The sequence below is a fragment of the Trichosurus vulpecula genome, chromosome 3 (genome assembly GCF_011100635.1).
Source record: "Trichosurus vulpecula isolate mTriVul1 chromosome 3, mTriVul1.pri, whole genome shotgun sequence".
NCBI classification, from domain to species: Eukaryota; Metazoa; Chordata; class Mammalia; order Diprotodontia; family Phalangeridae; genus Trichosurus; species Trichosurus vulpecula.
The window spans coordinates 176,296,007-176,315,251 of NC_050575.1; the positions used below are offsets into that span (position 1 = coordinate 176,296,007).

Below are 19,245 nucleotides of genomic sequence, written 5' to 3' on the forward strand. Positions count from 1 at the left end.
AAAAAGAGAGAGCAAGATCAAGAAGACGGAAGTAGTTCTGTGTTACCATATTTTATCCTGCATTAGTAGATGTGTGAGTCTCGCTCATAATACTGAGTGTCATTGTGTACTCTCCTTATTCTGAATGTCCTGGGTCAATCTGGGTGTGGAGTGGGAGCCATGAATGGAATAGAGAGTCTAGGAAAAAACGAAACATATAACTATATAACAAGAGAGGCAGGAAAGACTAGGCTGAGGCTCTGAGACGGAGGCCTCTGGTTCCAGAGGATAGGAAGGAACCCAGGGGAGATTTGTAACCTCTGGGTTCTATCAAGTGGCCCAGGGCCCTGGGAGTCTCAAGTTCTAATGTATAGCACAGGCCACTGGGGGATCCAGGTTCAAAAGTGTGGCTTGAAGGCCCTAAGGTTGCAGGCTCTAGAGGGTGCAGAAGGGCCCGGTCTCATGCCGCTTAGGCCTGCGCTCGCCCTGGATGAGGACTCCAGGGGTTGACGGGAATCGGGAGTTGTAGGAATCTTCGACATAATATGCAGCTGGCCCTGGGGTATGAGCTATAAGGAGGAGGAGAGCTGATGCCAGAATTCCAACCCCCCAACTTGGAATCTGGCCACCCTCTGATTAGCCCTGGAGATCTTTCCACATTCTCAGGTCCCAGAGACCTCCATTTGCCTACTTTGGTCTCCAGAAATCCTAATCCTCGTGAGTCTCAGAGACTCTTTTCTTGGCCCAGGGACCCCAGTCTTTCCTCTAGAACCCTAAAGCCCCATTCCCAATCTCCTCTCCATTTGGTCTTCAGAGATCTTCCCATCCCTCTTCATTGGCCCCCAAAGATTCCAATCCTCAGTTTCTTTTCTGAGCTTCTAAAGCTTTCCTCCCCCGATACCTCATTATTTACTTGACTTCTAAGACCCTGCCCAGACCACTGGTGCCCCAGAGACCCTCCTTCTCACCCTGGGGACTACACTGCATACCCTTCTCCTTACCAGGACTGATCCAACTGTTGAGAGTCTGGGCCCGGCTCATAGAGAAGGCAGGAGATCGAGGTCCCTTAAGCTGAAAGCCTGGTATAACATTGTAGGTGTTTGGGCTGGGCCGAGTTTCCTCTGTGATATTGGAAATCTAATGAGTGGTCTGGAGGCAACAGCATTAAACTACATGTAGATCCTCTTTCCCTATACCCGCTACCACCCAGGCCAGAATGACTGTGGGTATTGTATGGGGCCCTGGGACAACATGGGGCTGCACTTACTGGCCTTGTTAACCAGCCTCCTGTGGCCGAAGGTGAAGGCAGGAAAGCTGGGCCGGCAGGGCTGCTGGGGGCCCAGATTGCAGGGCTGTGTGTAGTGGAATGGAGACGGCCACTGCAGGAGTGATCAGACAGGGTACAAAGGTCAGTAGAACGGGTGCTGGTGCTGGAGCTGTGCACATACAAGCCTGAGCCCCTGCACCACCGTCCTTCCCTCTACCTGCCTTACATCTGCACAAGGGAACCTGGAGGCCCCAGGGAGCATCCCACACTATTGGGCCCACACACACACTGCCAAGAATCCCTCTAGTCTCCAGTTTGGGAACTAGGCCAAGATCTGGGGGTGTGAGTCCATTAATCTTAGTACAGAGCCATGGGACAAAGTAAAGGCCTGGAGGTGGGGCCTGAGTAGGTACAGCCAGGAATCTTGGGGGCCAGGCCTGAGGGGACAAAAAAGCAATGTGTACCTGCTTCTCCCTGATGAAGTCTGCCTTCTGTGTGAAAGGGCTTTCACTCTGGAACCAGGTGGTTTGCCATGCCCTGCGACCACCACCATCTGCAGGGCATGTTGAGAGTCAAGAAGATCCAAGTGAAGGAAAAGAGGACAGGAGGTGTGGCAGAAGTCCGGGGGGGGGGAGGGGCAGGGAGGAGGGTGGTAACCAGGGTGGGGGGATAAACAGGCAAGCCTTTTAGAGGGTATCAGATGGGGTCTTCTGAGGGCTGGAAATCAGTGAAAGGTGAAGACTGGAGGGCCTAGGGTAAGACTTCCAGCATTCCTGGCTCCTCTGGCAGATGTGAGTACTGGTCCTGTAGTATCTGAGATTTATTTCCTTTCCTTTAGGCCCACAGCCCTAGGTGCTGCTCAACCAAGTTGAGACAAGGAAAGGTCACAGTGGCAGGGACAATCTAAATCTCTAAAAAGGGAAAGAGATGCACCTGTGCACAGAGGTAGGAATGGTACGGTTTAGGGAATTCCCCCCTCCTCTAAGCTGAGGACTCCATGGGACCTTAACTTTTTGTCACTGTGGGGCCTGGGTCTAGTTGACCCACGATCTCCTCAAGGGAGGTCCAACTCAGCGGACAGCCAGGACTAGAGGGCTTTGAAAGGGGCAAGAAGTGAGGGGGCATCCTACTGGTATTAGGGGTGGTCACCATAAGCTCCTACCCAGCAGGCTTCCCCAAAGAGCAAAAGGTGAGGGCCGTACCTATAGGCTGGGAGAGGGAGAGAACCACAAATGGGCCAGCGACAATGCCTTTCTCTCATCCCCCTCACATTGCCCTTCATACACACACAAACATACAAACACACACACACACACACGTGTAAAGTGGGTTTGAAGGGAAACATGTAAGCATGGGGATTGGCACCACTCCCCTTCACATCAACTTGTTCTCAGCTGTGTTGGGGTAAGTTCCTGCTCCTTCTCACTCCCACCAACTTTAACATCTCAGGGGAAGATTCTGGTTTTTTGCCACTCTCCTGCCTAGGGCTAGAGACCTCACTTATCAACATCAGGACATGATGGTGGTGATGGAGGTTTAAGAACACCTCCTCTTCCTACTCCCACTATTCTGGGGCCCTTGGATATAGCAAATATTAGCTACTATCTAGTTCAAGCAAAATTGGTTGAAATAGAAATTTCTGTAGTTTCTTTCCCTGGAGTTCACAGCCAAATATCTAAAAAAAGTAATCTCCCCTTGTTGCTTCCATCTTTTTTCCTCCTACTCACTCCTTGCAATCTGGTCTCCAACCTCACCCGCCACTTCAAATGAAACTATTCTTGCCAAGGCTGCCAATGAACAAGAATTAGCATTTTCATCAGTACTCGTCGTTCTTGACCTTTCTGCAATTTTTGACAGTGTTGACCACTATTCTCACTCCTACTCACCTCCAGATTCTCCTCTAACCCAGCTGATCACTCTTTCACAGTCTCATCCACTTCCTAAGCATGGATATAGCTCAAGGTTCTGCCTTTCTCCCTGCATATCTGCTCCCATAGTTCATCTGTCCATCTTTGCAGACTATTCTCAGATGAATGTATTTGGTCCTAATCTCTCCCCTGAGCTAGTCTAGTCCCATAACCCATAATGTTCCATAGGTATATCAAATTCCACAAATCAAAAACGGAACTTAGCTTCTACCACTTGAACCTGCTCCTCCATGCAGGTTGAGGGCACATATTTCCAGTGACCTAGTTTCACAACCTTGGTGGCATTTTTCTTCCACTCCTCAGTCTCTTCCACATTACCAATCCAGTCAGTTGCTGAGTCTTCTTGATTCTGCATTGGTAGCTTCCCTGGAATCATTCCCCTTCTCTCTGCTCCCGTGGTCACTAGACTAGTGTAGGTTCTCTTCCCCTCTTGTCTGGACTGTAGCAGTTTCTTCGTTGAACTCCTGACTTCCTATCCAGCTGCCAAATAATATTCCCAAAGCACATGTCTCACTATGTCATTCTACAGTGAAACAACCTTCAGTGGTTCCACCAGGAGCCTCTAACACACAAACTCATTACAAGTTTGTCATTTTAAATCCCTTCACACGATGTGGCTCCAGCTTATTTTGCCAAGTTTATTGCATGTTATAATCTCACTATCCCAGCCAAACTGGACTGCCTACTCTACATGGTATTCCATCTCCCACCTCCAGGCCTATGCCTGGGTTATTCCCTGGGCCTGGGATGCCCGTGCTCGTCACCCTTCTAGGGCCCTCTAGCTTCCTTAGAGGCTCACTCATGTACCATCCCCTATAGGAAACCTTTCTTGAGGTCATGGACTTATTCTTCATTTTATCTGTGTATCACCGGTGCCCAGTAAAGTGTCCTTGCACAAACAGGAACCCAAGAGCTACTTAATTGATTGAATTTGAAGTTACCAGATGATACAAAGGGGATGAGCTCCTTTCTTCCTCCTATACCCAGTGTCACTTGTCTACTCTACTCTCCTCCAACTGAGGGCACAGCTTCTTTGCCTCTTTCCTACAGGTACAAAAGGTTCAGGGGTGAGAGCAAGTTGTGTCCTTGAGATGGGTGAATTGCTCAGGAGAGGACAATGTGCTGGGAATGGGTAGGGGGGCCATACCCCGAGTGGGTATCTTGCAGCTAATGCTGTAGCAGGGATGTGGTGAAGACTCCCGGATGCTCACGTCAGGTGCAGAGTACTGGGTCGGCCCTGGAGTATCCATGTCTAGCAGGATCGGGGGTCGTCTTTCTGAGCCTAGGCACAGAAGACAGAACTGAGTTTCTCAGGAGCACCTCCCCTCCCCCCTTTCCAGTATGTGGCGTATATGTGTGTCTGCGTGCATGTGTGTGTGTGTGTGTGTGTGTGTGTGTGTGTGTGTGTGTGTGTGTGTGTGCTTTTCTCTTTGTGGCTACCCTTGTCCCAATTCCACCTCTGAGTTAATGGATGGACTGTTCAGATTAGACCCTGGGCCCCCCTTACATGGTCAGAATTGAACTAGTTTCACATTTGGAGGTAGGGCTACCACTCATTCCTCCTACTTTACCTCCATTGACTTCTTTTACATTCCTGACCCGGAGAAGTTGTGGTTCCTGCATCAGGTTGGTTCCCCCCATAGAGAGTTTTTGAACATCCTGGGGTGCTGAATGCTTTGTAGATTCCCACCTTTCTATAGATTCGGGGCGCGTGGGTAGGACTGGATGGTTCCGTGACAACTTCCTCCTGTCCAAGGGACAGGATAGATAATGCACAGCACAGAACTTCACCATCTATACCAGTCTCTTTCCTTCTGAGTCCCATTCCCCTAGCCCACCACTCACCTGGGGACCATCACTCCCTGATCCTATTCCAGCCTTAACCATACATCCCTTCAAATGGCTTCTAAATGTGCAGTATTAGTATTAATCCTGTCTTTACCTCTATCCTCTTTCCAACTCCAGCCATATCCTATTCTAGTTTCTATACTCAGCCATTCCTTATCTCATCCCCATCCTCATCCAAATCCCATATGATCCCCCAGTTTTATTTCTATCACAATTCTTTTCTCAAACCCACTTTTTCTCAATCCCCCTTTTGTCCTTGATTCCTCACCACCTTCCTAATGGCCCTCAATCTCCCAAATTTGGGGCCAATTACCGGCTGCTGGGAGGTGCTGGCTGGCTTGTCTGTATACCACCATGGGTCCAGTGTTGGCCTCCATTCATATAAAAATTTGCCAAAAACTTCACAGCCTTCTGGTCAAAATTCATCTTTTTCTGATCTAAATATTGTGTCTTCTGTGTTGGCTAAACTAGACTTTCCCTAGGCCAGACATCCTGGTCACATCACAAGGACCCTCTTGTTGTTGCCATGGTGAAGAATGGGGGAAGGGTGTTCTCCTGGTTCTGGAGAGAATAAGATGGGGAGGAAAGTTGATATCCAGGGACTTGGGTATGGATTTGGGGACAGAGCTGAACAATCCTAATCATAGCCTAGTCTTCTCACCACCAAGGTTTTCCCAACTCAGGAGTACAGTGCTTCATAGAATCACAAAATTTCCTAAAGAGTGGTAGCCTACTTCCTGGGCTCATGATCCAGGGCTAAGGATGGGGGTGAAGAAGGTCCTCATAATGAATTCTCACCTCTTCCTGGTCCCAATATTCTTCATCAATTTTTTTCTCTCCTTTTATGTTGCTTCTTTGTTCACTCACTTCCCTTTTCCTACAGCCCTGGATTCCTGACTCCCCAAACTCCTTGGGTCACAGTAGAAATTCTAGGTCAGGGTCAACAAGCTCTCTCTCTAGAGGAGTTTGTGTCCAGGAGGGTTCCTGGAAGACTTGAGGACTCAGTAGACTAGGTAATTGGAAAAGAGGAGAGAGAAAAGCAAAAAGGACGAGATGCCCTTGGGGGAGGGGCCCACCAGGCAGCACCCTTAGTGCCCTTGGTGATACCCTAATCTGGCCCAATCTAAGGGTCTGTTATATGTTTCTAATTCTTTTTCGTCCTTCATGACATACAGAACTTTCATCAGCTGAAGACAGTCTCAACCAATATATTTCACTGATTCAGAGGCTGTCCCTGAATGAATGCCTCCTCTTGCTCTTTTATCCTTCTTGGCCTTAACACACCAGGCTTCCCTTTAGAGAGGAGACATACCTCATTGGCATCATCAACCAGGCAGGCCCGGAAGGGTCTCCTACAGGCAATAATTCACTCAATGTTCTACAAATCGGGGGAGGGGCAGGGGAAGGTCAGGGTGCTTAAAGAGACTGAGGAACTAAATGCCTATTGCTCTATGTACGTAGCTACACTATGGGGGAAGAAAAGAAATTAAGATATGGTCTTCTGCCGATTGGGGGCTCAAAGTCTAAGTACAGCATCATAGAATTTATAGATGTATGGGCTAATTCCATTGTTTAACAGAGGAGGAAACTGAGGCCTAGAGAAGTGACTTGCCCAAAGTCATCAGTATCAGAGTTTGTGCTCATGATCTGTAAGTCTAGTGCTCTTGCAATAACAGTAGCAAAATTTTTGCCAAGACTACAATGTGAGATAAAAAACAATACAAGATACTATGTTGTATATGGTGGTGGTGGTGTAGAGAAGTTCCAGAGAAATTTAAAAAAGGGGGGGACAGTTAAGAATGGAGCAGAATGGTCAAAGGAGGCATCTTGGAAGAGGAATGAATGACTTGTGTTATGGCAGATCCCAGACCACAAAACCTAAATCGTGGATTGCTGGGTAGAAACAGATGTCATCTAACAAGGTAGTATAAATTTCCCACTAGTTTGAGATAGGAACTGTGGTAACTGACCAAGCAAGATGAGGTACATCAGGTGGGGGTAGAGGTTCTTCCACCATTCACCCCAACCAAAACTACAATAAGATTTGTGATTCCCTCACTCTAGAGCAAGGAAAAATAAGGTATGGAGGGGAAAAAAATCAAGTTTTAAGTTTTCAGGTGGCCATGGAAAACTGAAGGCTAAGATTAAGGCAAAGGGGCCCCTGGAGGCATAAAGGCTAAACCAGCACACAGGAGGTCTAGGTCCTGAGTATCTGGGGTGGGTGAAAGGGAGCATCGATGGCTTTCAGAGGTTACTCTGACCTTGGTACCATCTCTTCACAATGGTTGCCCAGGTAACGATCTCCTCTGAGCAGAAGGGTCTGATGTCCTGGCCAGGCTGCACCCAGTTCAGGATCTACTGGGGTTACTATGATAGCAGCTAAGAATCACAGCCTTTTCACACCGGAGCCACACTATATACCTGGGTAAGAACTCTGTTTAAGAATTAGGGGTAGGGGCTGGGGGCTCAGGATTTGGAGGTTGGGGGATTGGGGCACCCTGGGCCAGGGAAATGGCTGGTGGGGAATTCTAGGGGAGGGGATATGGTTGGTTGGGGGCAGGTCAGGGACTGGGTAATAAGCAAATTAATAGGTAGGGAAACTAAACTATCACAGGTCTGGGGAAGGTTCTGGTGAGTAACTTCACCCTGCCTTCTCTAGTCCACTTCCATCTCTTCCCTCTCACTCATAATCCTCCCCAATGTCTTAGAGAGGATGAGTGAGATTCTTGTATTGGTTACTGTTCTGTTTTCCCCAATCTGGAATTCATTTCCTGTCCCCATTGAGGGGAATCATTTATGTCCGAGGGCTTTTAAATCTGAATTTTACTCAAGAAAATGTTGGTTATCTACCATCATCATCTTTTTGTCTCTGCTAGCCACTGTGACAGCCCCCCCCACTGCCTGATCCACAGGTACCTGCCCTCCTTTCTTTGACTATATCCTTTATCCCTAGCTATGCCGGCTTCTATCCCCAACTACGATACCAGGTGGGATACACTTATGGCCGGACCACTGCACAGGTGCTGACGGACCCAACAGTGAATAAGAGCCCATGTTCTGTGTTGGCACCACTCAGCAAACCCAAGTTCATTGAGGATTCTAGCCAAAATAAAATATCCCATGCACAATATATGGATGAGAACCAGCCCTATATCCCTCATTACACAGGTAAGAAACAAAGACGTGTATCTCCTTCACTTCTCTGTGCTCCAACTCAGGGACTCTTACCTATTCACATTTTTCACCTCCATATCTACCCAGGATCCCAGCCCTTTAAGGACTTTGAGGTCAGAGGACACTATCCACCCCTTGGGACGGAGCTACATGGCACTCCTGTGACAGACAGCAGTGGGTACATGTTTTCAACAGGCACAGGCACTGAAACTATGCCCTACCCACCTTACCCACCATGTCCACCAGGCAAGGTCAACGAACCTGAATTTGGACATCCAGGTCTCCGACTGGCATATGGAAAGGAAGGGTGGAAAACCTCACCCTCTCTTGACAAGACTCCTGTATATCCCCAGGTACACAGAAGGTTCCCTGTCAATATTCAGTTGAATCCTCCCCCAAGACATCCAAAACACAGGCAGTTGTGGGGAGGAGGATGGGAGGTGTACCCAAGGGAACTCTAAGAAGGGAATGGGGGAGGAGGTGGAGAATATGGCTGTTCAGACAGACTTAGGAGGTGACTCTAGCTTCACCCTCCTTGTTCTAGCTGCACCACTTTCGAAGAGATGTGTATCCCTCTCTGCCACCCCAGACGGAGACACTAGATGTCGGCAGGTTTGAGAGGCTTCCCAAGCTAGACAAGCCCAACCTGATCCAGCACAAAGCCATCTCGGGTGGGTGGCCGGAGCCCAGAAGCTATGACTGGGTTCCAGTCCTGGTTCTGCCACGACCTTGCTGAGACTTTTTGGGCAAGTCCCTTCACTTCTCTGGCCTCAAGTGTCTCACCTGTAAAATGAGGTATTCGTTTATGTGATCTTTAAGGTCCTTTCAGAGTCTGATACACTGATTCTAAGCTAGATTTTTTTCTCTCCCTTAGCATTCATTCCTTCAGGGCTTCGGCCTTGCCTCCACACTTAGCCCATTGCTCCTGTGCCCTCCAAGCCTCTGCCACCAGAGGTGGGTATCAGAGGGACACTGGAGGCCCTGGAACAGACCAGATGCATAGGCTCCAGCTACCCTCCCTCTCACACTATAGAGACAGACAAGATACAAAGTCCAGTCTGTCATGCTGGTGACACATTACTTTGGCTCCATGGAAATCCAGAGTTCAAAACTTCACCAGTAGATGAAGGGGAGAAGTGACTGAAAAAGGAAGATGAAACTGTTGCTGCAGGAGGCCAAGCCCTGACCAATGGTGATGTGGTGGTCATCCTTTCACACCTGCCCACTTGACTGGTTCCTGAGAGTCACAACACTGAACCCGGCTTATTCACCAGACTCTGACAGCTATGTTGAGAGATGCTCCGACTCCTAACAAAATGCACCTTTGTCTTCTTGCCCCAAGAGGCCAACTCTGTCATGTAGGGAAAGCAACATCTGAACAAAACCTTCCACTCGGATTTCTTCTGTACATGTCCCTAGCATTCGATCAGATAATACTGAAGCTTATCAATAATAATACTCTACTTCCATGCACTTTACAGTTTACACATCTTCACATACATTTCCTCCTCACAGCAAGCCTGTGGGATGAACAGGTGGGAGTACTCTGATCTTAGGGTTGAGGAAACCAAGGCTCAGAGAATCTAAATGACTTGCCCAAGGTCATACAGCTAAAAATGGCAAAGCCAGGACTCAAACCCAAGTCTCCTGACTCTTAGTCAGTCGACAAGCAATTATTAAGGACTTTCTATGTGCCAGGCACTGGGCTAAGTGCTTACAGATACAAAGAAGGGCCAAAAATTAAAAAAGTCCAGTGTTCCTTCTGCTCCACTGTCTTACCACACAGGGGGAGTACTGACAGGTCAAGAATTACAGGGTGGGGTACAGCTAGTAGGAAGCAAATGACACACAAAATTTAAATCCTGCAAGCAGGTTAAAAGGCATCCCAGTAAGTTGCAAAAGTGAAGCTGGGGTTTCCTTTTCAATATTACCTGGATTAATGACATTCATTTGCCCCACACAGGCTACGCTGGATTCGTACCACGATTCACTTGGGTGATGGGAATGAATTATCGAGATGGTGTCCAGCAGGCCATGGACGAATTCGATAGAAGCCAGGTACATTAGATCGATTTGAGAGTCACTGAGCTCTGTCAGGTAGAGCTACTCTGTTAAATGAGGTGCTAAGTCTTATTGCACTGTGTCCTACGGGGGCTGCTAGAGTCCTGGGAGCAGCCAGGTAGGACAGCTGGGAACTGAAGGTGATCGCAAAACAAAGGAAGGGAAAAATTGTCCAAGCCAAAAGCAAACAGCCTGCAAGGGTGACAAGGGACTGCAAGCCCCTTTCCCTCTGGATCATGAGCTCCCTGCAGGCCACCCATAAGAATCTATCACACTCAGTAAAATCACCTTTTCTTCAATTCTACTCAATGACAATTGTGGGGAGGCTACTCTCCTTAGAGACAAAGCACTGGCTTCAGGAAGCACACGGAATCTCTAGTTTTCTGGGAAAATTAGGTGCTACTTTAAATGGAATGGTACTAAAAATTCTGCCATTCATCTCGATATTCCCTGCTCTCAATGTGAAGCATACTCACGGATAAAACAGCAGCTAAAATAACAGATTTAAGCTGCCTTGGAAGACCCTAAAAGCAAGGAATAAATTTAAAAGGCCTTAGTTTCTTAGCATTCTCTGAGGCAGAAAAGTTTTGAGCTCCTCCCCTTCCTCAATACAGGTTTATCTAAAGTTAAAGCATCTTCTGAAGCATCAGTATTGCAGAGGCTGCAAAAACACCAGTCAGGGAGTCACCAAGTGTTGCTTGGCCTCTAAATGTTCCCATAAAGACCACAGAAAGAGGAGAAACTTTCTGATTGTGAGAGCCCAGCCAAGACTCCATTCTGGTGGGGAGGAAATTGTTAAGGTATAGCAGAGAAGTAAAGGGGGTAGTATGTGGAATTGAGGAGAGAGAGAGCACTAATGGCTAGGAGAACCTGTGGAAAACACATGACTTTACTATTTCCCTGCCAGGGCCAGACTGGTCGAGTATGGCCTGTACCAGGTAGGCAGGACAGGTAGCTGGGGTACCCAGAGATTGTATAGATTATCAGTGGTAAAAGACTGCATATGGTTCATATCAGTGCCCCTCTTCCCCAAGATTGCAATCCCTATGGCCTAAGAAGTTCAGTTCCAACACCCCCTGCCTCTCACCCTCCCCCTTCCTTTCTCTTCCCAGCTAATTCATTCACCTGACTGGGGAGGACAGACAGCCCCTATTCTCTTCATGCTATTCCCATCCTTTTCTAGATCCTAGAAGATTATTGTGCTTCCTAGATGGCACCTGAACAGAAACTCAATTCTTACAGGCCTTGCAGCTTCTGACACCATCAGGCACCTGGTGCCCACTAACAATGGGGCCTATGCACCACTCTTGATTGTCCTCCCATTTGGCAGGACAGTGAGATTCCAACCTGATAAACATCAATGTACTGCAGCCAAAATGGGTGAGAGCATTCCACAGGCTGCCTTTAGTTAAATTTTCTCACTGATAGGAATCTGGCACCAACAGGGCCTTGGAGTCAAAAGAAATGTTAATGTCAAGTTTTCATTTACACAAAGGCAGGAAACACAATTTATCAAAAGGCAGGCAAGTTAAGCTTAATTAAACATGTTGGCTTTCTTTAATAGTTATTAATGCGCAGAAAAGCCTCTGCATTTGCAAGTAACAAAGAATATTTTCCCAGTTTCTAATAAGAAACCCTGTTTACCCTCTGGGAGAGAGACTACCAAAACAACACTGGCCAGACACCAAAGTGTACCACAGTCAAGGACTGATACCTTTCTACACAGGATTCATACCAAGTATGTAAGTTTACCAAAAATGACAAGTGTTTTCAGAAAAATAAGTTCTATAGGAATAAGAAACTGACTTGTACCAATTAGTAGTTTTGAAATATTAAAGGTGACCCTACAAATAAAAAGGCTAAAAGGAAAATTTGGTCCAGAAAACTTCCTGGCATTACCTCCTTTTATAACCATTCAGTTCTTATATCTGAGTATTGGTTCAGCCCCTAGTCTGCTTCCTAGAACAAACTTTCCACACTTTGTGTGGTGTTCTCACTAATCCTCATAAAAACATAGTATGGTCTGGGTTTCCCAGCAGGGCTAAGCAGTTTTGCTTATCTGTACATTAAGTACCTGACTGGTACATATATACATTACTATTTTTTTAATATAGGTATTACTAATACTTTAGCATTACTTAAGTAGCTTTGTCACTCAACTAATGTAACTATCATAGAGACTTAGGGTTATTAGAAAGTAGTCCTTACTTCAAGTTTGGGAACCACTAAGGAAGTTTCTTAAGTGTCAACGACAGAGCTAAGAGGCAGGTGCAACCTAATAGGTGGCTGCAATCTACATGTGGCTAATGCAGGCCACACTCAAAAAACTGTAATCCGGATGGCAAACTATGGCATTGGCTAAGGTATGGGAAAGCCTAGGAGAAAAACTTTTCAAGCTAATTAAGGCCCACAGCAACCTTAAAGCCACAAAGCTTGTGTAAATTTTAGAACAAGGTTTTTAAAATCGTCAAAGAAACTCAGGCAAATCTTTTAGGAGCCATTAGCTAAAAGCTTATTTATTCATCACTAATGACTGTTTCAGTATCTCCCCTTAAGGGAAAGCAGATATTTTATTAGGGCAACTCCCAAGCAATTAAAACACAGGGCTATAGAAATTGTGTTCTAGGAAGCCTGACATTTCACCAATCATCTCTTCAGTCCATGTTCTGCTCTTTTACAGCTTTGAGAGAGACTTATGGTTTAACATTTGGCAGCAGTACTCGCAAAGCTTACCGAAATGAACAGAAGAGAAGAAACAATGCACTATGAAAAATGCTTTAATGGTGTTATCTGTACAGCATTCGATGTCAAAGAACAGGAAAACAGCAAGCGCAGAACGTAGCGAGACATGAACATCAGAAAAACAAGTTTGTGAGTGAATAAAAAGAGTTCATACAGCTTTCAACATAATTTACAGAGTAAGTGATGCACAGCTTTATGCCACCTCCTCTTCAGCCTCCTCCTCAAATTCTCCCTCCTCCTCAGCTGTGGCATCCTGATACTGCTGATACTCAGAAACCAAATCATTCATGTTGCTCTCTGCTTCAGTGAATTCCATTTCATCCATGCCCTCTCCAGTATACCAATGTAAGAAAGCCTTTCTGCGGAACATGGCTGTAAACTGCTCAGAAATGCGCTTAAAGAGCTCTTGGATGGCAGTACTGTTACCAATGAAGGTGGCAGACATTTTCAGGCCCCGGGGTGGGATGTCACAAACGGCCGTTTTCACATTGTTGGGAATCCATTCAACAAAGTAACTGCTGTTCTTGTTTTGAACATTGAGCATTTGCTCATCTACCTCCTTCATGGACATACGGCCTCTGAACACGGCTGCCACAGTAAGATAGCGCCCATGCCTCGGGTCACAAGCAGCCATCATGTTCTTTGCATCAAACATCTGCTGGGTGAGCTCTGGCACAGTTAAAGCACGGTACTGCTGGCTACCACGGCTAGTCAGTGGAGCAAAGCCAGGCATAAAGAAGTGCAGACGGGGAAAGGGGACCATGTTCACTGCCAGCTTACGCAAGTCAGCGTTAAGCTGCCCTGGGAAACGTAAGCAGGTGGTGACGCCACTCATGGTTGCTGACACCAGGTGGTTCAGGTCACCATATGTGGGAGTGGTCAATTTCAGGGTTCTGAAACAGATATCATAGAGGGCTTCATTATCAATACAATAGGTTTCATCTGTGTTTTCTACAAGCTGGTGTACTGAGAGGGTTGCATTGTAGGGCTCTACTACAGTGTCCGATACCTTGGGGGAGGGTACAACGCTGAAAGTGTTCATGATTCTGTCTGGGTACTCTTCCCGGATCTTGCTGATTAAGAGAGTGCCCATCCCAGACCCAGTCCCACCACCCAGAGAGTGTGTCAGCTGGAAGCCCTGGAGACAGTCACAACTTTCTGCTTCTTTTCTTACAACATCTAATACTGAGTCAACCAGTTCCGCACCTTCTGTGTAATGGCCTTTCGCCCAGTTGTTTCCAGCACCACTCTGGCCTGAAAGAAATAAATATAATCATTCCTTTTGTTATCAATGGCTATTAAGACCATCCTAGAATCTACATCTCTTAATTCCCACCCCCACCCTACCTCAAGAGATGTCCCAAGTATATCATGGTCTCAATTCTTAAGAATTTAAAATAAAAAGAAAAAATTAACCCCCACCCCACTTTACGACATTATTGTCAAACTTCACTTTAAATAGTAAAAACAAAAATATGACACATAATTTGGTGATGAAACCATTGATATTAAAGTATTAGGATGTCAAATATTAAGTTTGACCAACCCCATCCCCAAGTTCACCCATTATGGCACAAAAAAACCAGCTTCCTCAGTCATTTTAATAAGCATCTGATAAAAAGCCTACTGTTGTGAGAAAGAACCCTGTGCTTTCACGAAATAGAAGTGCCCACGTCAAAGTGCTAAAGAAACAAGTGACAGACCCAGCTGTTAAGTTGCTAAGTCATTTCACTGACTTAGTCATCTTAAATTTCCCTCCCATATAAAATATACAAATTGATTCTCTTTAAAGTTCTCTTCTAGTTTTAAGATCCTATGAATTCTTTAAATGCAAAGGAGGGGGAGTTCGAGGGAGATGAGATTAAGAGACTTGAGTCATGCTGCTTGTTGCCAGTTACCAGGGGAACCAGTGCCACTCCTCTTCCCCCCTTTCTCCCCATATAACCTAAACTCAAGATCAAAAGATAGGGGCTGCACCCAGCTGCTCCCCAAAGGGGCTTTTATAGCTCAATTCTAAGGGAGACAGGGAAGAAAGAATGTGTGTTAAGCAAGTGAAATCAAAACTGCTCACCGAAGACAAAGTTGTCTGGCCTGAAAATCTGTCCGAAAGGTCCAGAACGGACAGAGTCCATTGTTCCAGGCTCAAGATCGACCAGGACTGCTCGGGGCACATATTTCCCACCTGGAAATAGAGACGGCATTAGTCAGAGAGGTCTGATGAGCAAAGCAGCCCAGGGAAAAGGGAAAGGGCCCTGCCCTTAGCAATCAGGGAGAGGAGCCACACTATGAAGGGGAAAGAGAAACTGGACAGTTTAAACCACATACCGGTGGCTTCGTTGTAATACACGTTGATCCTCTCCAGCTGCAGGTCGCTGTCCCCATGGTAGGTTCCGGTGGGGTCGATACCATGTTCGTCACTGATCACCTCCCAGAACTGGAAGACATTGGCGGGTCGATCAGGCACAGCTAGACCTGAGTCACAGAGGGCGGGCTGGCGGTGCAGCCGGTGCCGCGCAGCAGAGGGCGGAGCAGGCCACGCCCCGGGCGTGCGAGGAGGCCGAGGCCGAGGCCAAGTCCTCGTCCTGCTCTTTCCTATCCTTCCTCCCTCTCTCCTTCCTCTCCTCCACCCCCGCCCCGCTTTTCCCAAGGGGCCTCACCCAGGGCTGGGCCCGGAAGCTCAAGAAGACAGAGCAGCCCAGGGATCGCGACCCGCCTCCCCCTCCCCCCCACCCAATCACATCCAGCCCTTCCTTCTTCGCATTTACTCCAAGCGGACCCCAAGCGCTGCGGCTTCCCTTCTCCGCAATGCGGAGGTGGCCCAGACCCTCCCGACGCCATCTTTCCCGGTGCCGCCGCCCTCCGCAATCCCCAGGGCCGGCTCCAATCTCCCAAGAATCCTCCCACCTGGGCCACGACCGCTCACCTTTGCGCCGATCTGGTTGCCGCACTGCCCGGCCTGGAGGTGCACGATCTCCCTCATGGTAACGGCTGCGGCGACGGAGACGAACACACACAGAAGCAGAAAAAAATCGGGCGCGCAGACTGCTGCAACCGACGTTTGCCGAATGCTTATATAGCCACGAGCACCCGCCTCCTCTCACCATTTATTGGATAACCAGAACGACACCATATGTTTTCGTATACTATTGGCTCCAACCTTGTCAATCTAAGGATTCAACTCCCGCCTTCCTGGCAATTCCCCTTCTTTATTGGTGGATGATGGTCCTACGTCTACCTATCAGGACGCCCCCCCTCGCGCTGCAGCCCATCCTCCACTGGTTGTTTCAAATGATTGATTTGTCTTTTCATTGGCAGGCTCAGTCAAGGGCGCCGAGGGGCTCACGCGATAGGTTGATAGAGGCTAGCGTCTTAGTAACCGCCGCACTGCAGCGGGAGGCGCGCAGAGGGTGGAGCGGCCGGGTGCGGGCTCGTGTGGGGGCGGGGGTTCTGCCTCTGGGTCCCAGAGGCTGCTCCGCGGAGAGTGGCCGAGGCCGCGCCCCTCTTGGAGACTGTTTGTGTAGAGTCGCGTGGCCCTGGGCAACGGGGGCGGGGGTGGGGAGACTGCCTCTGAGACGGTGGCTCTACGGGCCCTGGAGGGGCGGAGGGGTGTTCCCCTCCTGGACTTGGCCTGGGGTGTTGGGGGATTCCAGGGGGTCCGAGAAGCCGTCGAGCTCTGGCTGGAACGAAGGCCCGGTAAGGACGGAAGGGCTCTTCGGCTTTTCCATCCCCGAAAGAAGCGTAAAGCTTCATCAGGGACACTGTCCAGGTGGCAGGGGGGAATCATGAGCCCCGGCATCCCTGACACACCTTATTGGGGGACTCAAGTACCGACGCTGTGTAGACCTTAGAGTCTGTGTTCATTATACTCATTACCCACTCCAACTCACCCCCGTTTAAAAAAAAAAACCCTTGTTTTTCCAAAAGTAGTTTCTCGGTTTTCTGCACTTACTCATAGTGGTCCAGCACCCTCTCCCCTTTCCCCAGCATAAACACACCCACTCTAGAAGTGGGCGGTATAGAGGTGCATCCAAACCAGGAAGGGGATCTCAGAAGCTGTCTAGTCCAACCCCCCCCCCCGGTCACCCGGGCACAGAGGCAAAAGGACTGGGTGCAGGGAGGCTCCAGGCTTGCACCCTCCAACCCGCCCGTCACCCCTCCTTTATACCTCTGCAGCACGAGATAAATAGAAGTGGCAGCCGTATAAGTATGTTTTTTAAAGGGTAAAGATAGCTAGGGGAGAAAATTCCAGGAGGGGTTTTGACACTGCTACTTCCAGACCATCGGGGTCAGCGTGGGGAGCATGGTTTTCCCCTACCCCCCACCCCCAACACACATACAATGCAGGTCTTTGCAATAAGCTGTGCAGTAACCGACAATGCCATGGTTGCCTAGCCTCTGCAGAAAGCTATTTTTAACTACCTCTCTGTAAGAGGTACAAATTGGAACTCCCACCTACCCCGCCAATATCACTGAGTTTAAGAAACTTTTCCTGTTTAGAGCTCAGCACCTTTTAAGCAGCCGAAATCGCTGATGCTAACTCAAAATTCAGCTGCCATACTCTATGCCCGGTCCTCAGCTGGAGGCTAAGAGAAATTCAAAGATAAATAAGGTAGACCCTCGAGGAGTTTGTACGAAGTAGAGAAGATGAACAACCATTACACAAACTAGAATGAGTGTGAAAGGGAAGTACAACAGGCAATGGAAGTTCAAAGGAGTCACAGAGAAATTAGGCTGCCCCTTCCCCCTTCCCCTGCTTTACAGCAATGGATTTGTAACTCGGTCTGATGGATCCAGGAGCCCACATTACTGATGGAGTATTGCTCTGGTCTTTCCTTTATCAATGCACTCATCATTTCCACTGCTCCCCAACTGAGGAAAAACCTGTACCCCATGTTGCTCGAGTGGATTATTCCGCCTGCTTTGCAGAAACTGGTTTGCTCACTTGCAAATCACACCAAAGTTCCAGTCTAGACCTGGAGCTGCTGCCTTTGGGATTCCTACCTGGGCTGTTCATGGTGGCCAGAGAGCCTTTCTTTTCTCATGTCTGTGTATACTATGAGCCTGTTGGCCTGATTCCTGTTACCTTGGTGCCTTCAGGCTTCTGTGCAGTACACAAAGCTGGGTGGGTGGAGAGGAGAAGCAGAGGGAAGAAAGATCAAGAAAAGCTATTCGATAACCGCAGAATCCTGCCCTTGTCGTCAGTTGGTAGGTTGGCTTGTTCCCTGCATTTTTCCTTTCACCTCCATCTCAGGGGTTTAGGGGCAAGTAATCCCTTAGATACATGTTCTGTATCTAAGAAACCTCTTTGCCTAGAGGGAATGAAACTGCCTGAAATATGCGTACCTACCATGGACAAAGGGCTGTGTTATTATATCTTCGGAGAGTATTATTCTGGAACAGTTGACAGGAAATGTGATTAGTATTCCAGATTCAGCACCAACCTTGGGAATGGACTGCAGCTAGCTAAATTAATTATTTATTTGGACAATATTTGTCCTTTGGAGAGTGACTCAGCATATAGACTCTAAATAATTCACATTCAGGTGATGGGAATTCATACATACACACACACACACACACACACACACACACACACTGCTGTAGGCAAGAGCAAAGAGGGAAGGCAGAACCTGTCTTGGAAATTATCATTTCTGATATATTTTAATGCCAGACCAAGCTTGCTGCTTGAAAAAAAAAAGGGGAGGGGAAGAGATTCTGCCCTTGGGCATGCTGGCTGTCAAGGTGAGACAGATGGAGGCCTGGTGAAGGGAAGGAAATGGTGTGAGAAAGAACCCTTAGACCCTGTGCTTCATCAACCGGAACAAGACCCACAACTGTTTACAGAAATTCCAGGACTTTTTTCACAAGTCTTGCACGGAGACCAGGAAGACGCATGAGAAGGACACAGGCCCCTATGAAACAATCATTACAGTATCACCCTCCTTGTGCAAAAGTATACAGATCCTCGGATGATCTGAAGGGGGCACAAGAGCATTCTAGACCCTCTTCCTCTATATTCCTGGCCTCTGCCCCTCCTGCCTTCCCCCCTCCCCTGCCTCTCAGTTTCTGGAATAAATTGCGTGGTGAATTTTTTAAAAAGTGTAGGGGAGGTGGGGGGTGCAGTATGATATTGTGGGAAAAGCATTGGATTTGGGCATCAGAAAACTTGTGTTCAAATTATGGTTCTGCTATTTCCTGCCTGTGCAACCTCGGGCAAGTCCATTAACCTCTATGGGCCTCAGTTTC

At 47.9% G+C, this 19,245-nt stretch overlaps 3 protein-coding genes across 3 annotated transcripts; 1 reads left to right on the forward strand and 2 right to left on the reverse strand.

Moving 5' to 3' along the window:
* Window positions 1–414: 414 nt before the first annotated feature.
* On the reverse strand, window positions 415–5,448 carry STPG3 (sperm-tail PG-rich repeat containing 3). The gene is made up of 7 exons (XM_036748387.1): window positions 5,336–5,448; window positions 4,746–4,921; window positions 4,322–4,456; window positions 1,711–1,799; window positions 1,247–1,358; window positions 981–1,100; window positions 415–548 (listed from the first exon to the last, which is right to left on the reverse strand). Exons 1-7 carry the CDS (start codon window positions 5,446–5,448, stop codon window positions 415–417), a joined length of 879 nt encoding a protein of 292 aa, XP_036604282.1.
* A 1,943-nt stretch (window positions 5,449–7,391) lies between these two features.
* Window positions 7,392–13,057, forward strand: FAM166A (family with sequence similarity 166 member A). The gene is made up of 7 exons (XM_036748386.1): window positions 7,392–7,447; window positions 7,976–8,190; window positions 8,284–8,549; window positions 8,741–8,867; window positions 10,160–10,254; window positions 11,878–11,999; window positions 12,938–13,057. Exons 1-7 carry the CDS (start codon window positions 7,392–7,394, stop codon window positions 12,996–12,998), a joined length of 942 nt encoding a protein of 313 aa, XP_036604281.1. The 3' UTR covers window positions 12,999–13,057.
* On the reverse strand, window positions 13,017–16,486 carry TUBB4B (tubulin beta 4B class IVb). Its single transcript, XM_036748385.1, has 4 exons — window positions 15,923–16,486; window positions 15,325–15,433; window positions 15,071–15,181; window positions 13,017–14,253 (listed from the first exon to the last, which is right to left on the reverse strand). The coding sequence occupies exons 1-4, from the start codon at window positions 15,977–15,979 to the stop codon at window positions 13,193–13,195; spliced, it is 1,338 nt and encodes a 445-aa protein (XP_036604280.1). The 5' UTR covers window positions 15,980–16,486; the 3' UTR covers window positions 13,017–13,192.
* Between the last annotated feature and the right edge of the window lie 2,759 nt (window positions 16,487–19,245).